General features: G+C 45.3%; 1 protein-coding gene across 3 annotated transcripts; it reads left to right on the forward strand.

The window, feature by feature from the left end:
- On the forward strand, positions 1-24,994 carry LRRCC1 (leucine rich repeat and coiled-coil centrosomal protein 1). Of its 3 annotated transcripts, none has more exons than XM_035126190.3 (19): positions 1-259; positions 7,575-7,780; positions 8,362-8,427; positions 9,023-9,190; positions 10,102-10,271; positions 10,384-10,584; positions 11,554-11,747; positions 12,564-12,759; positions 13,615-13,763; positions 15,880-16,084; positions 17,382-17,521; positions 19,139-19,340; positions 20,599-20,784; positions 20,960-21,134; positions 21,892-22,055; positions 22,554-22,762; positions 22,967-23,104; positions 24,132-24,267; positions 24,675-24,994. In XM_035126190.3, the coding sequence occupies exons 1-19, from the start codon at positions 201-203 to the stop codon at positions 24,795-24,797; spliced, it is 3,087 nt and encodes a 1,028-aa protein (XP_034982081.1). In that variant the 5' UTR covers positions 1-200; the 3' UTR covers positions 24,798-24,994. The 3 variants fall into 3 exon arrangements, with proteins under 3 accessions (XP_034982081.1, XP_034982082.1, XP_088531798.1); XM_035126191.3 differs by having other exon boundaries at positions 20,599-20,715; XM_088675672.1 differs by lacking the exon at positions 24,132-24,267.
- The last annotated feature ends 456 nt before the right edge of the window (positions 24,995-25,450 follow it).

Consider the following 25,450-nt stretch of genomic DNA (forward strand, 5'->3'; position numbering starts at 1 on the left):
CGCTATTGTTCGCTTTCGCCTCAGTCGCAGGGAAGAGCCGCCGGGAGGAGCTTCGAGCTTCCCGTCATGCCTTGCGCGGGCGCGGTTGACCTGGCGACGGGGTGGGAGGGATTTGAAGCGGAAGGCGGCAAACGCCGCGGCGGCTGAGGGCGAGTGGCAGCTCCGAGGGAAGAGGCGGCGCCGACGGCGACGGGAGCGGGATGGCGGAGCCCGGAACGGCCTCGGGGGAGCTCAGCCTCATGGACAAAGGCGTCAGGAGGTGAGCTGCTGCAGCGGAGTCGCGGAATCGTAGAGTTGGGAGGGTCCCCCAGGGATCATCTAGTCCGACCCCCCGCAATGGAGGAATCCGTTGGTTCGGGTCCCAGCAGGGCAGGATGAACCATCAAGCGGAAGAAGCACATGCTTGGGGTATCCAGGGAAGGGACATTTCCCACGGCTGGGAATTAATGGCCACAAATTGTTCCACTGAGTGTTCCTTTACTTAGTTGGAAGTATATTGAATGTCCTAACGGAAGCAACTATCCAGCAAGGCCTGGGTTTAAGATTCCCATTCAAACATGAAGTTTAGGTGAATGGACAGGTGGTCGTTGTAATCATAAAGCCGCCCTAACCCTAATTCACAGGCTTGTGAAGATTGGAAGTTGTGGCGAGAAGAACCTTATGGGGAGAGTGGGGTGAAAATGCATGGGCAGTGAAATATACTCGGAGTCGAGAGTGAATTTCATGCTCTTTATTCAGCTCATATTCATCAAGGAGAAGAAGAGAAGACGAATGGCTCTTTTCCCAAAACCATCTGCTTATATACATTATTTACACAATGGGCCTTGCGTGATTGGCTACTTCAGGGCTACACCTGTGGGCCAATTATATTGTGGATTGACTTCTGCCTGCAGCCTGATTGGCTGCTCCTACAGGCCAATCAGGTAGCAGATTCACTTCTGCCAGCCGCCTGATTGGCTGCTCCAGCAGGCCAATCAGGTTGCGGATTCACTTCCACCTGGAGTTGGATTGGGTAGCTCCCGCTGATTCTGAATCCTATTGTTCTAGGATTCAGCTCAGTACATAACACCCCTCCCCTCTAAGTTCCAGTCCTGCCCGGGAAGTTGCATTCGTAGTCCCCAAGGTCTGCTGGCCGCCTCCGTGTGCGTTGTGGCCTGGGGTGTTCCTTGGTCAGGGGTTCTGGTTCTGGCTCGTGTTCCAAGGCTGCTGGCTGTGCCGGGGCTGTCTGGTCTGGCGCCACTGAACCACTAGGTTGTGACTCTGGTTCCGGTGTCCTTCCAGCCTCGGGGCGCCCCTCTGTGCCTACTGCTTCTGCTTCCCCTGCCCACCCCTCTCGCTCTACAGGCCTCACTGCCCTGCTGTCCCCTTGGGACCCCTCTGTCCCGCTCTCCTCCTGGGTTCCTCCTGGGAATCGTCGCCGTAGCTGGTCGCAGTGGCGGCGCCAACATTGCCCCCCTTCCGTTAGTACCTCGTACGACACGGGACCGGTCACCTTGGTGACTGTGGCGGGTACCCATGCTGGGCCTGCCCCAAAATTCTTTGCATACACTGGGTCCTGGGCCACAAATGTCCGGGGGTTCCTGCCTTTCCCCACCACTACCTCATCCTGAGCTCTGTCGGGGTGAAGTCGGTCCAGTCTAGTTGCAAGGCGCCGGCCCATGAGTAGTTCAGCTGGGCTCCGGCCCGTCGTTGTGCTTGGGGTGCTGTGCTGTGCTAGAAGAAATGCGGCAAGGCGGTATTCCCAGTCCCCTTGTGTTATGCGGCGGAGGCTGTCCTTGGTGGTCCGCACCATGCGCTCCGCTTGGCCATTGGTGGCAGGGTGGAATGGTGCTGAGCGGATGTGGCGGATGGCGTTCTGCGCTGTGAAGGTCTGGAACTCCTCTGACGTGAATGCGGTTCCATTGTCCGAGACGAGGGTGTCAGGGAGCCCGTGGGTTGCAAACAGCTTACGTAGTACCCGGATGGCTGGCGCCGTAGAAGTGGACGGTACCAGTGCGACCTCCAGCCATTTGGTGTAGGAATCCACCACTATGAAGAATGTTTTTCCCTGGAAGTCTGGTCTGGCGCCACTGAACCACTAGGTTGTGGCTCTGGTTCCGGTGTCCTTCCAGCCTCGGGGCGCCCCTCTGTGCCTACTGCTTCTGCTTCCCCTGCCCACCCCTCTGTCCCGCTCTCCTCCCGGGTTCCTCCTGGGAATCGTCGCCGTAGCTGGTCGCAGTGGCGGCGCCAACATTGCCCCCCTTCCGTTAGTACCTCGTACGACACGGGACCGGTCACCTTGGTGACTGTGGCGGGTACCCATGCTGGGCCTGCCCCAAAATTCTTTGCGTACACTGCGTCCTGGGCCACAAATGTCCGGGGGTTCCTGCCTTTCCCCACCACTACCTCATCCTGAGCTCTGTCGGGGTGAAGTCGGTCCAGTCTAGTTGCAAGGCGCCGGCCCATTAGTAGTTCAGCTGGGCTCCGGCCCGTCGTTGTGCTTGGGGTGCTGTGCTGTGCTAGAAGAAATGCGGCAAGGCGGTATTCCCAGTCCCCTTGTGTCATGCGGCGGAGGCTGTCCTTGGTGGTCCGCACCATGCGCTCCGCTTGGCCATTGGTGGCAGGGTGGAATGGTGCTGAGCGGATGTGGCGGATGGCGTTCTGCGCTGTGAAGGTCTGGAACTCCTCTGACGTGAATGCGGTTCCATTGTCCGAGACGAGGGTGTCAGGGAGCCCGTGGGTTGCAAAAAGCTTACGTAGTACCCGGATGGCTGCCGCCGTAGAAGTGGACGGTACCAGTGCGACCTCCAGCCATTTGGTGTAGGAATCCACCACTATGAAGAATGTTTTTCCCTGGAAGGGGCCAGCGAAGTCCACGTGCAAGCGTGACCATGGATGTCGGGCGGACTCCCAGGGCTGGACTGGGGCCCTTGGGGGATCCGGGCGGGATTCTTGGCAGGTCTTGCAGTGTTGGACCCAGGCCTCTATCTCTCTGTCAATCCCCGGCCACCACACATAACTCCTGGCAAGGGCCTTCATCCTCACTACCCCTGGGTGTGTCTCGTGAAGGGCTGTAAGGACCCTTTTGCGGAGGGGCTGGGGAACAACAACCCTGCTTCCCCATAACAGGCACCCCTTGTGGGCCGACAGTTCATGTTTGCGGTTTGTGTAGCCGGCGAATTCTGGCCCGGGGCTGCTGCTGGGCCATCCTCGCCACACCCAGTCCAGGACCCGGGAGATGACCCTATCTTTTGTGGAATGGTGCGCAACTTCTTGTGCCTGAATGGGTCGGTCGGGAAGCAGCTCCAGGGTCATAACCTCTTGCGCAGGCGCTGGGTCGGGGCCTGTTTCTGGTAGTGGTAGCCTGCTGAGGGCGTCTGCGTGGCCCATCGCCTTCCCAGGGCGGTGGATTAGTGCATACTGGTAGCCGGCAAGGAAAATTGACCACCTGAGGACACGTGGAGACAACACTTGGGGGGTCTGCTTCTCGGGGGCAAACAGGCCCAGCAACGGCTTGTGGTCAGTCACTATGGTAAAGGGCCGCCCGTACAAGAAATCATGGAATTTTTTTACGCCCTTCACGATTGCCAGACCCTCCTTGTCAATCTGTGAGTAGTTTCGTTCGGCTGCAGCAAGAGTCTGGGAGAAGTATGCCACCGGCACCTCTCTTCCATCCGGGAGTTGGTGTCCCAGGACAGCGCCGATGCCATAGGGAGAGGCGTCGCATGCCAGCACCACTGGCAGCCTCTCGTCGAAGTGTGCCAAGACCGAGTTCGAGACGAGCAAGTCCTTGACTGCCTGGAATGCGGCCCTTTGTCGCTGGCCCCACACCCAAGGGGCCCTTTTATCTAGGAGTCTGTGTAGGGGCTCCGCTACCGCTGCCTTATGGGGAAGGAAGGCATGGTAAAAGTTCAATAGTCCCAAGAATGACTGAAGTTCGGGCTTGCTCTTGGGCGCTGGGGCCTCACAAATGGCCCGTACCTTGTCACCGGTTGGATGGACCCCTTCTGTGTCCACCTTAAATCCCAGAAAGTCCACCTGCGGCACTCCCAGTAAACACTTTTCCCGCTTCACCTTGAGGCCCGCCGTCTGGAAACGGTGCAGGACGGAGCGGAGGCGGTCCTCAAATTCCTCTGGTGTGGGCCCGGCGATCAGTACATCATCGAAGAAAGGGGTGACGCCAGGAATCCCTTTAAGGAGAGAGTCCATTAAATTCTGGAATATGCCTGGTGCCACGCTAACGCCAAATTGCAGCCGCTTTACTCTGAATGCCCCTCTGTGCGTCACAATCGTCTGAGCCTCTGCTGTGGCTTCGTCCACAGGCAACTGTTGATACGCTTGGGCCAAGTCCAGTTTGCCAAAGATTTTTGACCCAGCCAGGGTGGCGAGGACATGGCTGACGCACAGAGGGGCATTGCCAGACCCTCCTTGTCAATCTGTGAGTAGTTTCGTTCGGCTGCAGCAAGCGTCTGGGAGAAGTATGCCACCGGCACCTCTCTTCCATCCGGGAGTTGGTGTCCCAGGACAGCGCCGATGCCATAGGGAGAGGCGTCGCATGCCAGCACCACTGGCAGCCTCTCGTCGAAGTGTGCCAAGACCGAGTTCGAGACGAGCAAGTCCTTGACTGCCTGGAATGCGGCCCTTTGTCGCTGGCCCCACACCCAAGGGGCCCTTTTATCTAGGAGTCTGTGTAGGGGCTCCGCTACCGCTGCCTTATGGGGAAGGAAGGCATGGTAAAAGTTCAATAGTCCCAAGAATGACTGAAGTTCGGGCTTGCTCTTGGGCGCTGGGGCCTCACAAATGGCCCGTACCTTGTCACCGGTTGGATGGACCCCTTCTGCGTCCACCTTAAATCCCAGAAAGTCCACCTGCGGCACTCCCAGTAAACACTTTTCCCGCTTCACCTTGAGGCCCGCCGTCTGGAAACGGTACAGGACGGAGCGGAGGCGGTCCTCAAATTCCTCTGGTGTGGGCCCGGCGATCAGTACATCATCGAAGAAGGGGGTGACGCCAGGAATCCCTTTAAGGAGAGAGTCCATTAGATTCTGGAATATGCCTGGTGCCACGCTAACGCCAAATTGCAGCCGCTTTACTCTGAATGCCCCTCTGTGCGTCACAATCGTCTGAGCCTCTGCTGTGGCTTCGTCCACAGGCAACTGTTGATACGCTTGGGCCAAGTCCAGTTTGCCAAAGATTTTTGACCCAGCCAGGGTGGCGAGGACATGGCTGACCACTGGCACTGGGTATGCATGGGCCGTGAGAGCCTTGTTTATGGTGCATTTGTAGTCTGCACAGATGCGGACCGAACCGTTAGGCTTGACGGGTGTGACAATTGGAGTTTCCCAGGGGGCGTTGGGCACCGGCTCCAGCACTCCTTGCTCCACGAGCCGGTCCAATTCCTCGTCTATGCGGGGTTTCAGGGCGAACGGGACCCGGCGGGCCTTGTGCCTGATGGGTCGTACAGCGGGGTCTAGCTGTAGGGCAATGGGGGGTCCTGTATATCGTCCCAATGCCCCATCGAAAACCCCTGGAAACTCTTTGCATATGGCGTCCACGTCCACTTGTAAGCTAGTGCGGTTCACCCCGGTAACGGCTAGCCCCAGAGGTCCAAACCATGCCAGTCCCAGTAAGCTAACGTAGGGGCCCTTAACTACCAGCAAGTCCAATTGTTGCTTTCGCCCTCGATATTGCACCCTGAAGGTCCCCACCCCCATTGTAGCGACCTTACGTTTCTGGAAGTCCCGGAGGGTGAATGGGGCCGGCCTTAGTTTGGGACCCCCATTAGGGCACAGTTCCCTTAATGTTCGGGCCGAGATTATGGATAGAGTTGAACCCGTGTCCAGCTCCATGCGGCATGGGGCTCCCTCTATCTGTACCTCTATATAAATTTTCTCTGTGCTGGGGTGGGGCAACTGGAATACCTGGTAGTCCGTGATCTCCGTCGAGTTGCCTTGGTGCATGGTGCCGTGTGACCTGGGGCTCCTGGATCGGTCATCTGATGCTTGTCGACGGGTGAGTCGAGCCCGACACACCCGGGCGATGTGTCCCAATTTTCTGCACTGCCTGCACTCTGCGTTGCGGAAACGACAGGTCCTCCTCTCGTGGTTCTCCCCGCAGCTTGCACAGTTCCCTCCTTCTCGTCGAGGCTGCTGTGGTGTGTGTGCTGCTTGAGTGCGCCGCTGTACTCGGTGTACTTCCTCCCTGTCAGATTCGGATTCGTCGGTGAGGTCTTCGTGGTAGACCCTCGGTTGGGATGGCGGGGCCGGTCGTGCCTCTTGCGTTGACCTCTCGGCGGCTTCGGTTGCCAGGGCTTCCTCCAGAGCAATCTGGAACGTGAGGTCTTTTTTGGCGTAGAGGCGTCGTTGCAACATCTCGTCCCTCAGGCCACCGACGAGGCGGTCACGAAGCATGTTCTCCAACTCTGAGAAGTTGCATAACCGGGCGGCTTGGCGGAGGGAGGTCACAAACCCAGTTATGGTTTCCCCTGGGGCTTGCCGCTTTGCGTAGAAGGCATTTCGGCAAGCTACCACCGAGGGCTGTGGTGAAAAGTGCTCCTTCAGCCGTTCCATTATTGTTTTGTAAGAGACGGTAGCGACATCTCTAGGTGCAAGGAGAGCCCGGGCGATTTCAAACGTCTCCTCTCCACAGACGCTGAAGAATGTCGCCCTCTTCATGGCATCGTTGGTGACTTCTTTCGCTTGCAGGAGGAAGTTGAAACGGGCGGCGTACCCTTCCCAGTCTCCTGATGCTGGTTTGAATGGCAAGAAGCTGCTGTCGGTTGCCATTCTGGGTTCCTTGGGTCCTGGAGCTGAAGCCTGGATGCACGGTGCGATGCAGCGGTGCAGCAGGTGGCGGTGCTGCGGTGCAGTGCGTGGTGGCGGTCAGCTCAGCAGGATCCCACCTTCGTCGCCAGTGAAATATACTCGGAGTCGAGAGTGAATTTCATGCTCTTTATTCAGCTCATATTCATCAAGGAGAAGAAGAGAAGACGAATGGCTCTTTTCCCAAAACCATCTGCTTATATACATTATTTACACAATGGGCCTTGCGTGATTGGCTACTTCAGGGCTACACCTGTGGGCCAATTATATTGTGGATTGACTTCTGCCTGCAGCCTGATTGGCTGCTCCTACAGGCCAATCAGGTAGCAGATTCACTTCTGCCAGCCGCCTGATTGGCTGCTCCAGCAGGCCAATCAGGTTGCGGATTCACTTCCACCTGGAGTTGGATTGGGTAGCTCCCGCTGATTCTGAATCCTATTGTTCTAGGATTCAGCTCAGTACATAACAGGCAGTTCCACTGTTTAATTCTCACAACAACCACCCTGCGAGGGGATCTGAACTTGCATCCCTCCCCGGTCCAAGCAGAAAGCTGGTCGTACATCACATTGGCTTTCATCCCCAAGCAAGTGCAGCCTAATTAAACACAAGTAGCCAGAGTAGAGAGGCAGGCCTGAGCACTGGAAATGACCATGCTTACCTGCCTTGCAGACCATTTGAGATAGGCTACTTACTGCTTATTTTTATTAATTAGGATTCTCTATTCCCCCCCCCCAAATGATTACTTCCTAATATCATTTGCTTTTTCATTTGTAGTTTAGCGGACATACCTTTAAGCTCAGAACTTCACACGCTGAACTTGCACTGTAACCAGATCTCCAGAATTGAAAGTCTTGATCATATGTTGAACTTGCAGCATCTGAATCTCTCATCCAATCACATACATCGGATTGAAGGGCTGAGTTCCCTGATCAACCTGCGTACCTTAAACTTAGCTTGCAACTTGATAACAAAGGTTGAAGGTTAGTTAGCCCTTGGCTTGACTGGTTTTCTGTTCCTAGTGTGCATGTTGCATGTAATGACTGTGTTTGGATGACACGGAAAACCAGTGCTTAATGTAAGCTTCCAGATCGCTCCTGCTGTACTTCTCCCTTAGTGCAAGCAGGGGTAACAAATCACAAGCCTTGGCTTACTACGGTGTGTGAACCAGTGTTTGGCTTGGTTTGCTTAGAGAGGAAATAAACTCTAAATGCTGGTTCAAATGTTACAATAAGCTGATTGCTTTCTCACACAAACACAACCCACTGGCTTGTGAACTTCCTAAAGCTTATTATTATTATTATTATTTCTTTTATTCATTTATATCCTGCCTTTCTCACAGAACCGGGACTTAGTTAAAAGTTCTTATAAAATGTAATGTGAGGTCAGGAACAAGAGACAGTAACCATAAATTCTGGCTTGGCTGCCAAGACCAGCCCAAAACTGTGGACCCCTGTAACTGTTGCGACTTTATTTTATTTCTACATTATCTTAATTGCATATATTCTTTATCTGTTCTCTGTGGTCAGTGATTTTTATTTTTATTTACCTTTTTCTTCCCCAGGATTGGAAAAGCTGTTTAACTTAACTAGATTGAATTTGTCTTACAACCGCATACATGACCTAACAGGTAAGAGGTTTTTTGCAGCTCAACCCTCTGTATATCTGCTTGGAAGTAAGTCTTACTATGTTTGATGTGACTTAACTCCCATGATAGCTTTGCTAGAATTGTTATTGCTGCTGCATACATCTAACAATTGCCAATAAAGTATTCCTGAGGTATTTTACAAAAGGAAAGGAAGAAAAGTGGTTTATTCTTAATTCATTAGCTGAGCACAATCATGTTTAAGACGGTGATACTGTAATGGGCCGTCTTTGACAGACTAAAAGGAATTACTTTTTCCACATAACACATCGTTTCAGCTACAGAACTCATTCCCGCAGGAAGCAGTGATGGCTACCAACTTGGATGGCTTCAGCAGAGGATTAGACAAATTCAAGGAGGATGAGGCCATCAGTGGCTACTAACCATGATGCCTATGTGTTACCTCCACTATCCGAGGCAATATGCTTCCAAATTCTAGTTGCTGAGAATCACATCTGGCCAATGTGAGACCGTGATCCTGGTCTAGATGAGCCCTTGGCTTGATCCAGAAGGGTTTTCCTTGTCTTTACACGCCTTGTTGAAAATGTTTTTTTTTTACATACTGTGTCTGTTTTTACAGGACTTTTGTATCTTCGTGGAGCCAATTTTAAAATTAGTTCTCTTGAGCTACACGGCAATTGTGTAAGCAATATTAACCATTTACTCCAGTGCTTGGTGGGATTACAGTACCTGTCAAATCTTTCTTTGGAGAAGAGTGGAAAAAGTAATCCAGTGTGTGCAAAAATAGGTAAGAGTGGTGCACAGGAAACATTTACGACGCACTCTATTTGCATTTTGAAGATCAGCATTTCCAGCTGATCACCAGATCATGACTTGGATCCAGATAACTGTTGGCAGAAAGAGATAAGCACAAGTGCTGGTCCTTGAATTATTGTACTAAGGTTGCAGAAGACGTCTTGCAGTGTGGCTGTGGCACCCCAGTTATAGAATCTCTCCCCCTCAGAGGCCCAGCTGACGCTAGCGTTGATCTTAATTCAGCACCGGGAAAACCTTTGACTGCAGCTTAGTATTGATGTATTTGCTTGATTTTAAAATTAATGGCTATAGCGGGTTTGCAATTTGCTGTTTTTGTATTCCGCCCTGAGATCCATTATAGGGCGGGTTATAAGTATGTTAATAAGCAAAATATTCGTGAGGGTGCATTGCAATATGAAAAACATGCTGAGAAGGAAGACGCAGACTGTACCATATAAAGTTCGGTGGACAATGAAAAAGTCATGAGAAAGAGCTTGGACAAATGGCAGAACTGCTTTGAAATCTTCACATGCGGTGCTCTTTTGCTCCGTTCAGAAATAGCCCTTCTGTGAGCGGTTGAGGCTTTCGGCTGCCAGAAGAACATCTCAGGAATGGATTGGAGCCTATAATTTAGTTCTTCAGTGAATGATGTTTCGGATAATACAGGGATGGGAACCTGTGACCCTCCAGATACTTGATTCCAACTCCCATCAGCCTCAGCCAGCACAGCCAATTGTTTGGGACGATGGGGAGTTGTAGCCGAAAGCATCTTGGTAGGGAAACTGGTTCCCCATCCCTCTGCTATTGGGATAGTCAGATATGCTATACTGAAATGAATTTGCCTCACTGTTGGTGATGTTTAGACTGAAGCATGGTGCTTAATAGCTTCTCTGTTCTTCTTAGGCTACAGAGAGATCCTCCTTCAGGCTTTACCCCAGCTAGCCATCCTAGATGGAAGGAATATATTTGGTGAACCAGTAAACTTGGCAGAAGCAAATTCAACAGATCTGAAGTGCTTAGAGGACCTTTTGGACTGCTTGGCTTCATCCAGTTCTCCTGCAGATGAAGATGAGGTGCTGTGACTCCTGCATGTGGGGGGAGGGCAGTGGAGGGGGGCCTTTTTGTCTCTGAAAATGTGCATCCCCCCCCGCTCCCCATCACTTATGCTTTGTTTCTTTTGAACAGACTTGTATCACTTTGCCAGTGATGACACCCCATATTGATGAGGTGTTAGCTCAGTTTCGCCAGCGTGCCTGCAGGCCAACCTGGCCCGCCACTAGCTCTTCCCCTGAGGGCAATTCCTCTTCCGAGCCAGAAAGAATTAAACTGGATAGTGACATGAGAATAAAAAAACTAGAGGATCAGATATCACAGCTGCTGGAAAAGGTAACAGTTTACATTTTCCACTCTGGCTTGACAAATGTCTGTTTGCTGATGAACATTGGGACATACGAAGCAGCCTTGTACCTAGTCAGACAATAGGCCCATCTAGTTCATTGACTTTGCATCTCTCCCGGCCTGACCCGGAGGTGCCGGGAATTAAACTTGGGTTGTTCTGAAAGGCAGGTGTTGTACCACTGAGCTACAGCCCTTTCTCAAATGTAGGATGGATCTACACTGGCCGTTTATAACATTAAAATGCATTATTAAAATGCGACAACAGAGGGCGCTGTGGAGCAGCGAGCCTTCGACAATGGGAAACTGCATTGAGAGTTATATAATGTTATATTTAATAACATTTTTACAGATCAGTGTTCATCCAGCCGTAGTTACATTTGAAACAGTTGCTCCATGTGACATAGATATAGATTATGTATTGTGTACTTGTTATAGAGGCTTGGAATGACTGCAGCAAAGCTACCAACTGACTTGCCTGAAACAATTGACTTCCCCACCCATTTTTTTCCATTTGGTTGCTACTGGCTCATTCACCTTGCTTCAATACCAAAGGTCTGAATTGAACACTGATCTGTAGTCCATGACTTCAGACAGAGTATGATCAACAAGCCACTTGAGCTTCTGTAGTCCCAGAACTGCAGTGTGAATAAGCTTCAGAGTGAGTCATGCATGCGCTTGAGAGCAAAATTGTTCTTATGGTCTGAGTGAAAAGTGCTGAAGCCTGCAGTCAAGGAGCTTAGGCTGGGTATTTTGGGAACTTAAAGGGAAGAAGAACCTCACTTAATTGCTGCTTGAAGCAATTAAGGGACACTTCTTACTTTTGGAGTTAATACATTTTTGCAGATTATCCTGCTGTAAGTGGCATTCAATGTAATCAGCTACCCAAGACTGTCTAAAAGCAATAGGTCTAAAGATCAAGTAAGATAAAAAATGAGCTCTAAATCCTTTTATTTTTAGGTGACTAATACTTCAAAGGCTGGCATTGCTCTTAATGTCCTCAAAGCAAAAAGGGACACAGATCTCACTTCAGAGAGTGGTGGTGAAAGTGGGAAAGAGAACAGAAAGGTAGTTAAAAGGAGCAAGTTCCCCAGTTATCGAAAAGCCACTTCGTCTACAAAACACCATTCTCAGAGAGGCAAAATTTCAGACAGGTATCTTCAGTTCGTTGATGTGTGCTTCCATATTCACATGCAGTCTTTTATCCATTTACAGTACTTGGGAGTAAGCCTCATTGAACTCGGTGGGCTTTCTTCTGAATAGGCATGTCTAAAATAATGTTTTAAGTGTTTTAGGTACTTCTAGTTGGTACCCTGAGATCATCTTGTGATGCCCTTCGTGCCTCCTCCACAAGAGGTCTGCCGGGTAGCAACACGAGAACGGGCCATTTCTGCAATAGCTCCCCATTTGTGGAATGCTTTCCCCAGGGGGTTTCGCCTGGTGCCTTCATTATACACCTTTAGGCGCCAGGCATAAACATTCCTCTTTAACCAGACCTTTGGTTGACTAACATTCAATGGCCTTTTAAAATGTGGGGTTTTTTGCGGGGGTGTTCTTGTCTTTATGTATTCTGTGCTTTTATATCATGATTTTATCCTGTGAACCACCCTGAGACCTGCAGGTATAGGGCGATATACAAATGTAATAAATGATAAAAATAGTTCAATTGGAGAGCAGTTTGGGTATTAAAAATAAAGGAGAAATGGTTTTGTGTGCTCGTTTATGACCAAGTAAAATTATAGAAAATTCTCCTTTAAGTATTTAGAAGGCATTCTAAATGCATTTGGTAACATCTGGAAGTTTTTTTGTCCAAGTAAGCTACTAACATGAGTTTGACCAAATTGTGGGAGGCAGTGGAAGACAGGAGTGCCTGGCATGCTCTGGTCCATGGGGTCATGAAGAGTTGGACACGACTGAACAACAACAACAACAAAAATTGATGTGTGAGTTTAATTTATGTATTGTTTTAGGGCAGGAGAGCAGACTTGTGTAAAGTCAAAAAATCGAGGATCTCAAGTAAAAGAGGAAGAAAATTCAAGTCCAACTTCAGAAGTTCCAAGCTCAGATTTAGTGGGGAAATCGCCCAAGAATGTGAGTGCGCAGAAAAATCAAATGAAAAAACTAAAACGTTTAGATTCCAGTGCTCAAGAAGAGTCCACTTACAGGGTAGGTATATTTTAATATTTTATTATTTCAAGGTACTTAAGGCTAACATGGTTTTCACACTAGCCATAAAAAACTGGCACTAATATAAAAATTGATCAACAGAAGTAGGAGCAACTTTCTAAATCGAAGTTGAGAGAACCCCTAAACTTGTAAGGCAACATGACTGTTCTAGCTGTTGGTCCACTGAGCACAGGATCTCTTGCAGCTGAATCGGCTTATAGATATCACTATAGGATCACAGAAATACACCTGTAGAGATATTTTCAGAAGCAGCTTATGGTACAGAGAGCGACTAAACTTTGAAGTGCAGTACATCTCTCACATCTGCTTTCTCATGTTTTTTCCTTGCATCAGCACCGCCTTCAGCATTCAACCTGCTGTTTTGAACTTCAAAACTGGTTCTTCTTTTGCAGTATGCACCTGACTAGTATTGCCACACGGACATTCTCATGCTTCTTTTCAGAAACCCATTGTTCCCCCCCCAGCATTTCTAGACTTTGCCTTTGCTGACCTTCATTCTTCTACTTATTTGGAGCTGAAGTAGATCATTTCTCGATGTGCCCAATATTGGTTTTTTAAAGTTGGGATTTGTTGTTAGCCGAAGGCAATCCCTTTGCCTTAACTGTCTAGTAGCCTAGTTTTTAAACCCTTCCTATTTTATAGCAGCCTGCAGTGTCAGAGTCATAGCCATATAGCACGTTATCTTTCGGGAGAATAAAGCGGGTGTCTGTCATCTCCCCCTTCAGCGCCAACACCCTTCCTGCCCCAAAATGCATCCACCTTTCTTCTTAGTAGAATCAATTCTTCTGCATTTGTAGTTTCTCCTCTGGAATATGGGATCTCTGTCTTGTTCAGGCACTAATTCAAGAACTGGATCAGGAGAGAGAGAAAAGGTGGAAGGCTGAACAAGCTGAAAAGAAACTGAGAGAAAATATCAAAGAGCTGCAGGACCAAGCAAGAGAAGAAAAGGATATTCAAAGTATGGCCGTGTATACTACAGACCGGTAAGGATCCAGCATGTTCGGATGGCCTTCTAAAAATTAATTTAGTACTGCACCGCTTTTTTCCCACTTGCATTTTTTCAGGCAACAGAGAGGGAGTATCTTAGGGCAATAAAATACAACTGGTTTTGGTAGGTGTCTGTGGGTTTATTTGCAAATCAATAACTTTCAGTGTGTTTTAGGCTATAAATCTTCCACAATCCTGTTCTGTGCTACTACTCTTCAGCGGAAGAGCAAATTGTGTCAAAAGGTGGATGGAGGTGCAGCTTTTCAGAAAACTGATCCCTTGTCATCAGGGTGATACTATTAGCAATATTATAATTGACTTTGCCTTCAAATAATTTTGAAGTATGTTTGAAAAATCCTCGTTAGCAATTCTGGCATTTGAATATACGCGAATAATTATGAGGATTATCTGCAAAACTACTATGCATAGTTTATCCTTCATATAAAGAATATTACTTATACAACATTGCATTTCAGACATTGGATTGGTTTGCACAAAATGCAAATTATTGGTTTATTAACCCATGGGCTTTTTAAAAAATCACCTGAGCCCTTCCCTGTGGCCTAACTGGTTTGTTACTGCCAACAATATGTGAAGGCATAGCTTGTTGCTGTTGGCTTGTGCACCTTGGCTTGTTTTAATGGTGACTTGACCTTACATATGAACCCTTCCTTAGCTAAGGTTTGTTTGCCATAGCAGCTGCAGAACAAACTTTGTAGAAACAAGCCATGGTTTCTACAATCATCTGAAGTGGTTTGTGTGATCATCTGTGGGACAACTTCATACTTTTGCCACTTGTGGTTTGTCAAACCAACCATGGCTTAGTGTAATGTGTGAATCAGGCCATTATTTCCTGATGATGAACATGGCCACTTAAGATATATATTAGGCTCTGTTTGCTATTAAGCTACCTTTGCAGTTCCCACTTACCTTCTTGTGAATGTTTGTCACTTGGATAATTCCACATCCTTTTCAGCCTGTAAGAACAGAAAAGTTGCTTGTTTTTCTGTGAAGGAAAGTGAAAGCCAAGCTGCTGAATTCAGCATCTATTGTCAAGTTTTGTGTGTTCTGTGCTTGTGAGGGATGTTGGAATATGCACAACCCCAATGGACATACCTGGACCTAGCTAAGAGGATTTGACAAGGAGTCCATAGCTCAGTGGTAGAGGAATATGCTTTGCATGTGAAAGGTTCCATGCTCAATCCTTGGCTTCTCCAGGTAAGATTGATAAATGCTCCTCCCTGAAACCCTACAATTTAGCATGGGCACTATCATGCCAGAATCTCACTTGGAATACAGCAACGCAAGGTATTCTACAAGCTTGATGCGGAAATGCGGAAATTGCACAAAGCTGGATGCCAAAGTATATGCCAGTAGTTTTAGGCAGATGATTTAATTCCTGAGTTAAATATTTACAGTTCTGCCTCTTGAACTTTGAGTGCTTTTCTCATTGCCCTTCTGGAAAAGCTTTCCGCTCCTCACTTAAAGACTTAGATCTATCAACTATTAATACAAGTCATTGCTTAGGTAGGGAGCATGACACATACTGTAGGAAACAGTAATTTGACTGGAGATCACTTAGGCACAGACTGTTGGGTGCTTCTGCCATTGGCTAAAAACATACTTCGTCACCCAAGCTTTTCCTGACTGTTAATACCGGATCCTAGCATTTCTGGCTATTTTAATAGCAACTGATGTTTGCTCATACAGCTTTTAAAAATGGCTCCCCCCCCATATTATCTGCCTTGGTTTTTAAAATGAAAGGTGGTATAAAATAATTTTAATACTGTAAGTAAAACAATAAAGCCATTGTCTTAACTACAGCTCAACTTAGACATCATGCCAAATCATGGTTAAGGAAGCTGTTCTGGCATGATATCTGAATGGACAAGCCATAGTTGTGTCTGGCCTTTGCTTTGGGAGCAGATGAGCAGGTTTAAAGCATGGCTTGCCTATATGCTTTGGAAATGCAAACTATGGTTTGACCTTAAGGGATACGCTGAGTATTGAAAACTATACAATACTAGGGTGCCATCTCTTCATACATTCCCAAACAGTGCCACTTCTTACTTTGAAAAAGTAGTGATTTTGAATGAACGTGATGTTTTTCAGGTTAAAAGAGCTGGTTTTGAGAGAAAGAAATGCGAAAACCAAACTTCAGGTGGACATTCAGCATCTGAAAGACGAAGTTGAACGACTTAGCAAGGAACTAGATCAATCACGACATAAAGTGAAGGATCAACAAAAGGCACTTCAGACTTTAGAAGAAACGCTGTCCAAAGTGGAGACTCAAAGAGTACAGCGGCAAGCTTCAGAGGTACAACCTTTGTTTTTCACTGAAGAAAATTAGTACCTACAGTTCAGTTAATCAGATGCAAGTGAGAACTGGTCTGTTTTATCTTATCTCTCAACACCTCTGCATGATGAGTTGCACCTGCCAAAATTCTGTCTCCTACATAGAACTCAAAATTTTCTAGAGCATATTTTGGTTAAGACCATTGGCATGTTAAGATTCTGTTTAACTGGTGCGCTCTAGCACTGGAGCAAAGAACTAAATAACCCTGCCTTTGCATTGTCTGCGTTGGGAGAGCATTACCATGTTCCTGTAATTAAGTTCCTGTAATTTCTACAGCTGGAAAAATTGCCACATAGAGAACCTTGTGCAGCTCCATTCGTACAAAAGCCAGAGTTGGCTATAGGGCAGCACAACCAGTTCCACAACAGCGGGCACTGAGCCTAGGGGGGCGCCACAGGACGTCACAACTATGACATAGTGTATTGAGCAGAATGGAAGGCGATAGGCGGGGGAGGGGAACTATCACTAACCTTGCACAGGGCATCACTGGAAGTTGAAAGACCTTCAAAAGCTTTCTGTATAATTGCAGGGATGTGTGACTAATTATGTTCAACTTTGTGTTGAATAAAGCTATTGAATGGTACTGTGGATATGAGTGTGAGCCAAACAATGAAAGATGTGATTGAGGGGCATGGGGAGTAATATAAAACTGTATTCCATGGGAGGGGAACCTCTTTCAGCCTGAGAGCCATGGTACCTTCTGCCCAACTTCCAGTGCCACATGCTAGTTGTGCTACATCAAAAAGCAGATATAGGAAAGGAGGGCAAAACCAGAGCCAGCGTGTGCATGCATGCACTTAGGCAGCCCACAGCATGTGCAAAGTATGTTTGATGCATACAGCACTAGGTTTTTTTAAAGAATTTTTTTTAATAGCAGTTTTGCTTTTCTTAAGTCTTTCCAGAGGTATAAAGGTTATCTTCATGGAGTTTGCAGCTGAGGATAGCAATATTGATGTTTAATTCTCCATCTGCAATCTCTGCCTCCCTGCCCCCCCCCTCTCTCTCTCTCTCACACACACACACACACAAAACCGCATGGCAATTTGAGTTGAAACTGTCTTGCATGGCTGCTGAAAGAAGGCTGTTTTCAAGTCCAATTGCTTTATTGGATTTTTTGGGGGGGGGGGTAGGAATACATGCTAGCCAGAAAGATAAACATCAGGAATTTTCCATTCCATGTGCAATGTTTTGCTTGTAGTACCAACTCTCAGCAACTATGATAGTGTGTTCCTTATCTTCCTTTGATAACATTGCACAGAGGAAGCAAATTCAAGCTGCAGAATTAAAAGTTTCAGCTTCTGAGAGAGAAGTGCAATTGCTTCGGATTTCTTTGCAGCAGCAAAAAGAGAAGGTGGAACAAGTCCATGAACTTCTTATGCTGAGAGAGCAGGAACACAGGTATGTGCCTCATGACAATCCAGAAAGCACAGGTGTACATTAGTTGTGCGTTTAAAAAAATTGTTCAGCTTTGCGTTGTGGAAAATAGCCTAGGCTGCACTTAGATGTCGTCTAAAGCCCCATTTAAGTTGGTAGGACTTCTGAGTAGTTGTGGTTAGGATTGTGCTGTAAATTTATCTTTTTCTAATTCAGACACCTCTTGCAGAAAGCATTTTGCAAGTTTTGAAAGTGGGATTCCTTGGTTGGGCACAACAGCCAAGGCTAGACTTTCTGCATGTAGTTATTCCCATGGTCAGACAACAGAATTAAGAGAGAGAGAGAGAGAGAGAGAGAGAGAGAGATCAGAGACAGTTAATTCTGTACTTCATACACAAGAGTTCATTAGGTTTTCCTAGCAAATCGAAACTACCATTTGCTGTTTTTAGCAAGATTATAAACAGGCAAATATGCCTTTTTAAAGGGTAGTGTTGTTGTTGTTGTTGTTTAGTCATTTAGTCGTGTCCGACTCTTCGTGACCCCATGGACCATAGCACGCCAGGCACTCCTGTCTTGCACTGCCTCCCGCAGTTTGGTCAAACTCATGTTCGTAGCTTCGAGAACACTGTCCAACCATCTTGTCCTCTGACGTCCCCTTCTCCTAGTGCCCTCAATCTTTCCCAACATCAGGGTCTTTTCCAAGGATTCTTCTCTTCTCATGAGGTGGCCAAAGTATTGGAGCCTCAGCTTCACGATCTGTCCTTCCAATGAGCACTCAGGGCTGATTTCCTTAAGAATGGATAGGTTTGATCTTCTTGCAGTCCATGGGACTCTCAAGAGTCTCCTCCAGCACCATAATTCAAAAGCATCAATTCTTCGGCGATCAGCCTTCTTGATGGTCCAGCTCTCATTTCCATACATCACTACTGGGAAAACCATAGCTTTAACTATACGGACCTTTGTCGGCAAGGTGATGTCTCTGCTTTTTAAGATGCTGTCTAGGTTTGTAATTGCTTTTCTCCCAAGAAGCAGGCGTCTTTTAATTTCGTGACTGCTGTCACCATCTGCAGTGATCAAGGAGCCCAAGAAGGTGAAATCTCTCACTGCCTCCATTTCTTCCCCTTCTATTTGTCAGGAGGTGATGGGACCAGTGGCCATGATCTTGGTTTTTTGATGTTGAGCTTCAGACCATATTTTGCGCTCTCCTCTTTCACCCTCATTAAAAGGTTCTTTAATTCCTCCTCGCTTTCTGCCATCAAGGTTGTGTCTTCTGCATATCTGAGGTTGTTGATATTTCTTCCGGCAATCTTAATTCCGGCTTGGGATTCATCTAGTCCAGCCTTTCGCATGATGAATTCTGCATATAAGTTAAATAAGCAGGGAGACAGGGTAGTGTACAAGCTCCATTTGGAAGAAGGGTGCAAAATCAAGTCCTGCTGGTAAGAAATGGTTGTAAGTGAAGTGCTATCCAGGCAGTCTTGAATCTGAATTAACATCTGTGATTTCAAGAACCGTTTGAGCCTCATCTCCACATACGTGGTGTCTAAGAACTAAGAAGTATGGAAGAACTCCCACCTGCAGGCATGCAGTCCTCATTTGTTTTACTGTGTAGCTTCTTACTCATAGGTCTTGTTATTCCAGAAAAGAACTTGAAACTAGAGTTCCATTGACCGGCTCAGAATTCCAAGAAGCTTTGTCAAAAGAAGTTGCCAGAGAGCAGAAGAGGCATGAACATCATATTAAAGAACTGCAGGGGAAGAATGCTGTGTTGCACCAGAATTATAAGGATCTAGAGGATGAGTTTCGTTTTGCATTAACAATAGAGGCCAGAAGATTTACCGAGGTAAGAAATAGAGGAGAGCCATATTAGGAATTCTTCTGCTAAAAACAGAAATGTTTGTCCTTTTTTCATAGCAGTACATTTGTAACAATAAGTTCATTCCGCATTTGTAAAAAGTCTGTGCTCTGGAACTCCACTTTATTTTATCCGTGTTTTTATTTTTATTGCATGATTTTATCACGTGTTTGCTGTCCTGGGTTTCTTTGGGAGGAAATATATCAGCATATAAATTTAATAAATAAATGCAATCAATAAGATCCATATATTTTGGGTTTTTTTATTAATTTTCAGATACTGCCCAGCTAAATTGTGTCAAGCTAAAATACATTGCACATGTACCACAAAAATTGTATTTTAGGAACTAACTAATGTGTTATAGGAAGTAATTTCATAAAGTTTCAAAAACTTATAAAACTAGTCTTCATTCTCCCCACATTCATTTTACTCTTAGAAATACCTGTTTCTCCGATTCTAGTGTAACAGATGCTCACTTGTGCAACAGAAATCTGCTTGTACAGTGGAACCTCAGTTTTTGAAGGTAATCTGTTCCGCAAGACTGTTCAACTTCCGAGACGTTCAAAAACCAAGGATCAATGGCTGGCTGCAAAGTCAATGGGGGAAAATGAAAAACATGCCTCGGAAGCAGTTTGACTTCCAAGTCGCATTCGAAAACGGAAGCAATTACTTCTGGGTTTTCTGCGTTCGGGTTCTGAAATGTTCAGCTTCCGATACGCTTGAAAACCAGGGTTCCACTGTACAACAAGGCAAGCCTCTCCAGCCCTCCTGTGTGCCCCCAAAATCTGCTGCACAGTCTCCTCCAATTCTCTGGGGCAGATTTTGGGGACTGTGAAGATAGGAGGAAGAAGCCCTGTGGCATGTGTACATGCCCACAAGTTTCCGCATCAAAGAAAAGCTGCTTAAAAGTTCAATTTTAAGATATTACATGCTTTCATTAATTTCAGTTCTATTTTAAATTGAGGAACTTACTATAGCTTTTATATATAGTTTTTATTCTTTTCTCCTTTTTTTGCTAACTGATGATATTCTGCATCCATTTTTAGTTCATAATTTGGAATAAATACTGAGCCTCTCTATTCCTAAAATGCAAGGTAATATTCGGTGTTTAATTCCATGTGTTTTCAAATTAACCTCCTGTCATTCATTCGAAAGTTACATTGCCGTTTTTATTTTGAAAGAAATAACTCATTCATAGCAATAACCTTTCTAATAATTTGCAATTTGTTTCCCCTTGCTGAAATAGGTTAAAGAAGGCTTTGACAATGTTGCCGCCGAGCTGGCAGAACATAAGCATCGTCTTTCTCAGTCTCTGCAAAAAGAAAAGCAATCGGCCACCCTAGTCCAAGAGCTGACATCCTTGGTAAAAGAACAAAAAATGAAGATTGCAGAATTAGTCAGATCGAAGCAAGAAACTACACACAACTTGAGAGTATGCGTTAATAGGCTAATCTAACTTTTGTATGTTGTCTTCTTCACACTGCATTTTGTGTTAATACACAGAAGACTGTTGTTAATCAACAACATGAAACATTCAATGGCACTGCAGCTTCCAATACAGTGAAAGCCTTTTTCACAATGGCACGTGTCCTTTCTCTTTTTGTCAGAGTCAAATCCGAACTCTTGAAAATATGGTGGAGGAAGATAAGCAGGCGACTATTCAACTTGAGCTTCTTAAACAGGAGAAATCAAAACTTATTTCACAGATAACAGCCCAGGAATCTGTAATTGACGGGTTAAAAGCGGAGAGGAAAATATGGGGACAAGAGTTGGCGCAACAGGGTAAATACTTCTATTCTGCCTTGGTGGGATGCTGATAAAGAACAAAGTCAAACTTAAACCTGCATGTTAAGCCTCTGTAAGAATGCAAAGTGTCTACATGGTGTTGCAGTGGGCTGTAGCTCCATAGCTGCATTGCTTGCATCTATTTCCTATTGCATCACAGCTTTATGTTTTGGTAGTGCTTTACACAGTAGAGGCATTCATCCGCAATCTGGCATGCTCCTGGCATCACACACATAAGAGCTGCTGAAAGTGTCTAGTTGTCCTTCCAGCAGTATCGTGATTTTCCAGAAATTAATTTCCAAAATGCAATTTACTAAGAAAAGGTTGTTCTGTTAATGAGACTTGGGTGTGCTTTTTCATTCTTAAGCTAAGTAGGTTAACAATTTTCAAACAGGTAGGTAGCCGTGTTGGTCTGAGTCGAAGCAAAATAAAAAATTCCTTCAGTAGCACCTTAAAGACCAACTAAGTTTATATTTTGGTATGAGCTTTCGTGTGCATGCACACGAAAGCTCATACCAAAATATAAACTTAGTTGGTCTTTAAGGTGCTACTGAAGGAATTTTCAAACAGTTACTACAGTGGCCTAATCAAAGAAGCATTTAAGCAAGCACTTTCCTGGATGCCCAATGTTAATTTTCAGACATGGAGAAGAGTGGGGTGGTTTTGATTGCTTTACAATCTGTTAACACGACAAATTAACTTCATTATCTGCAGCACTGAAAACATAGATTTTGTTTTGTGTCTCCCTCCCCAGGAGCATCTCTTGCTCAAGATCGGGGGAAACTGGAAGCCAAAATAGAAGTACTAACTAGCGAGAATGAGACGCTGAGAAAACAAAACGAGCGTAACAACGACGCATTGAAGATTAAGTCTAAAATAGTGGAGGATCAAACAGAAACGATTAGAAAGTTAAAAGAAGTAAGTGTTGTTGTTTTTTAAGGAATTTGCCTGAAAAGATATTGAATACCTCGGGTTAAGAACTTAATTCGTTCTGGAGGTCCATTCTTAACCTGAAATCGTTCTTAACATGAGGTACCACTTTAGCTAATGGGGCCTCCTGCTGCTGGCACACCGCCGGCGCACAATTTTTGTTCTCATCCTGAGGTAAAGTTCTTAACCCAAGGTACTTCTGTGTTAGCAGAGTCTGTAACCCAAAGTGTTTGTAACCTGAGGTACCAGTGTAAAAGTTCTTGTAATGATATAGGAGGGGAAAGCAAAGAAATGGTACAACAATTGTGCATGGGTTGTCTTCAAGATGTTATCCATCAGTGATAGAGGTATAATGGCCATTCTTTTCTGGCAAGTGTCCTCTGCTTTTAACTATAGGAGACTGAGTAAGTAGAGTTTTTCCCGTTGATCCACCTTGAAGTTTTAGCTGTGGTCCAGGGCAAATATAATGATGAAATTGTTCTCAAGGCCTCACAGGACCGAGATGAGCAGATAAGAAAGCACCGTGAAGAAAGTATTGAAATGCAGAAGAGACTTCAGGTGCAACTAGAGGGAAGAGAGACTCAGCTGGATGATCTCATGGAAAAATTGGAAAGGCAAAATGAGAGGAAAGAGGAACTGAAGCAGCAGTTGCAGGAAAAAGAAACAGAGCTCGAAGATATCAAGAAAGCTTATAGGTACTACCGTAACTAGTAATGTCTTAAATACTGCTGAATTAATGTTAGTAATGCTAAAGTGTCAGTAGGCCATACTGAGGCAGGATGGGAAGCTGTAACTTTTCTTTTCCCATTACAAAGACTTGAAAAGTAGGGATAAGGTTTTCCTTGTTGTAGTACGAGTAAGTCTCTGAAGCTTCTGTGAAAATGTCCATTACATTTCAGTGCGATGAATAAAAAGTGGCAAGATAAAGGAGGATTGTTGAGCAAATTGGAAGCACAAGTTAAACAAATGAAAGAAAATTTTGATATAAAAGAGAAGCAGCTGATTGAAGAGAGAGATAAAAGTATTCAGGCACAGAAGTAAGTTGCTATATTTGACTTTCTGGTTGTATTAATGTGAATTCACTCAAGACAGTCAGATTTTGGGTGTATGTATTCTTCATGAAAGATTTTGCAGAGCAGGGTGTCCTTCAGAGAAGTTAGAGAAAGAAATTTTCTTTCCTGAATGGTGGTTGTGGCTTTGGGGGAAGCTTTTCGTTTGCAGTATAATGGCATATATTGGAACTTCCATTGGTGAAAGGTGCTCACAACTGTCATTACAATACTGTTTGTTTTTATCCCTAATTAAATTGAAAATTCATAAAGGACCACTTGTAGCCTGACAAAATTTGAAAGCCATTCTTTAGCCCAATTTTATTTATTTTTAAATGTTTGTTGGTAATTGTAAAAATAGAGTTTCCCTGTGGAAACCTACTACATTTCTGTTTTATCTGTGGAAAAAATAAAAAAGGGTTCTTTCCATTCACTAAAGGAATTCCAATCCAACAGAGGTTTTGGTTGGAAGTATGTGGTGGAAGCCATTTTTTCCCCTGATTACTGCTTACTCTATAGGCCCTTTTGCCTTCTAACAGCTGCTCCAGAGGAATTGAAATAATGTGGGTGGTGAGGAAATTTGCCTTCTGCCCCCCTCCTTTCAGCAGAGCTTCCTGAGTGAGGAATTCTGTTTATGGGAAGCATGGATGGGCACCCCAGAAGTTTATGCCTTAAACTTTGGATTGTACTGCATCAAATGCACAATTCTTAAAGGAGGAATTTTCTTCCTATTTTTTTCTCTAGAAGACTTGCAACAGATCCATGCTTTTTTCCCCTTCACATATTTCTCCAAATTTCTAGTGTATACATACACTGTCTCTGCTAATGTGGTTTCTGTAACAAAATATTTAAAATTCAGATTACAGTAGAAAAGATTAGAATATGTGAACAAGTTACTGGGATGTACTTAATAAAGAATATTTTTCTGACTGTAGGAGAATAGTTGTCTACACAACATGCATATCCCAATAATAGTGATATGGATATAAGGTTTAAGATTTCATTTTGTGTCTAGGGCAGCGGTAGAAAAACTGCATTCTATGGATGATGCTTTCCGAAGACAACTTGAATCAACGCTAGCAGCGCATCAAACAGAATTGCTGCAGCTAGCAAATGAAAAGCAACAACAAATTGCAGCAGCAAATGAAAAGGTGATAGATAATGCTAAAAGCACCCAAATGTTGTTTCACTTTTAAAAATTATGTTAAGCAAATCAATCTACTAGTTTTCGTTTGCTAACAATGTGTAGATAACTCCTTGATTACTGCAGCTACTGCAGAAGAATGATCAACGGATGCAGGATATGGGAAGCCGACCTTCTGATATGTAATAGGTTTTGCACGATAGGCATTACCTTTTATGTAGTCTCCATAAAATATATGTTGGTGCTCTCACAAATGTAACCTCTTCAGCCTATTTCAAACTTCTACCTACCTTTCTATAACATTTTCAGAAATAATGTTGTAAATTCATATTATATCTTATGTATCTTTCATTGCACAAACAGACCACAAGTTCACAAGGGTGTTGTTCATAACACATGTAAATTTTATTTCAGGTTTATCAAGTTGAAGAAGAAATGCGTCAGCTCTTGCAAGAGACTGCAAGCAATAAAAAGGCCATGGAAGAGAAAATCAAACGATTGACAGTTGCTTTGAGTGACATTCAGCAGGAACTCTGAAGTACAGGGAATGTGACACTCCTGCAGAGGCATACAAAATTCAGCAAGATAGTCAGCCTTGATGGGCACAACTGTGACATTAGCTGTTTATTGAAAGTTAGTCGTCTGGAAAAAATGCTGCATATTGGCATGACTTATATCTGCACTTTATGTATAATATTTTCAAAATAAATAGCTACCTTTCTTAAGTTACAGATTTACTCTAAAGTTCAAGAAAACCCAAATTGCCTCCAGAAAATGTGGAATTATATACATGTTACTTAAGAGGCAATTCAAAGGCTTGAATAACTTTTGGAAACATGGAGAGGTTTTAAAAAGTGGTCTTTGCTCTATGCCTTAGTGCTGAAAGGAAGAATCCTCTATGTGCATTAGTGGGTGGGGTGAAGTGAGAAATAAGGTATTGTGGAAGCACTGCTGTATCTTGCGAGGTACCAAGCCAGGAGGGATGGTCGCTGTATTTACACCCTGTACACAACAGCATCACATCCAGCAATTGACTTGCTACTTTCCACTCTTGTCTATGGCAAGTGTCTGAATTTTCTTATGCTCCTCACAACCACCATCTCCCAGCACAGCATAGTGCTCTGGGACACGGTTCCCCTCTTTTGGGGTTTTTTAATTTTTATTTTTGCTAAGTGTGAGGCCAAGATAAG

Source organism: Zootoca vivipara, chromosome 8, assembly GCF_965207765.1.
Source record: "Zootoca vivipara chromosome 8, rZooViv2.hap1.1, whole genome shotgun sequence".
In the NCBI taxonomy this organism is placed as follows: Eukaryota; Metazoa; Chordata; class Lepidosauria; order Squamata; family Lacertidae; genus Zootoca; species Zootoca vivipara.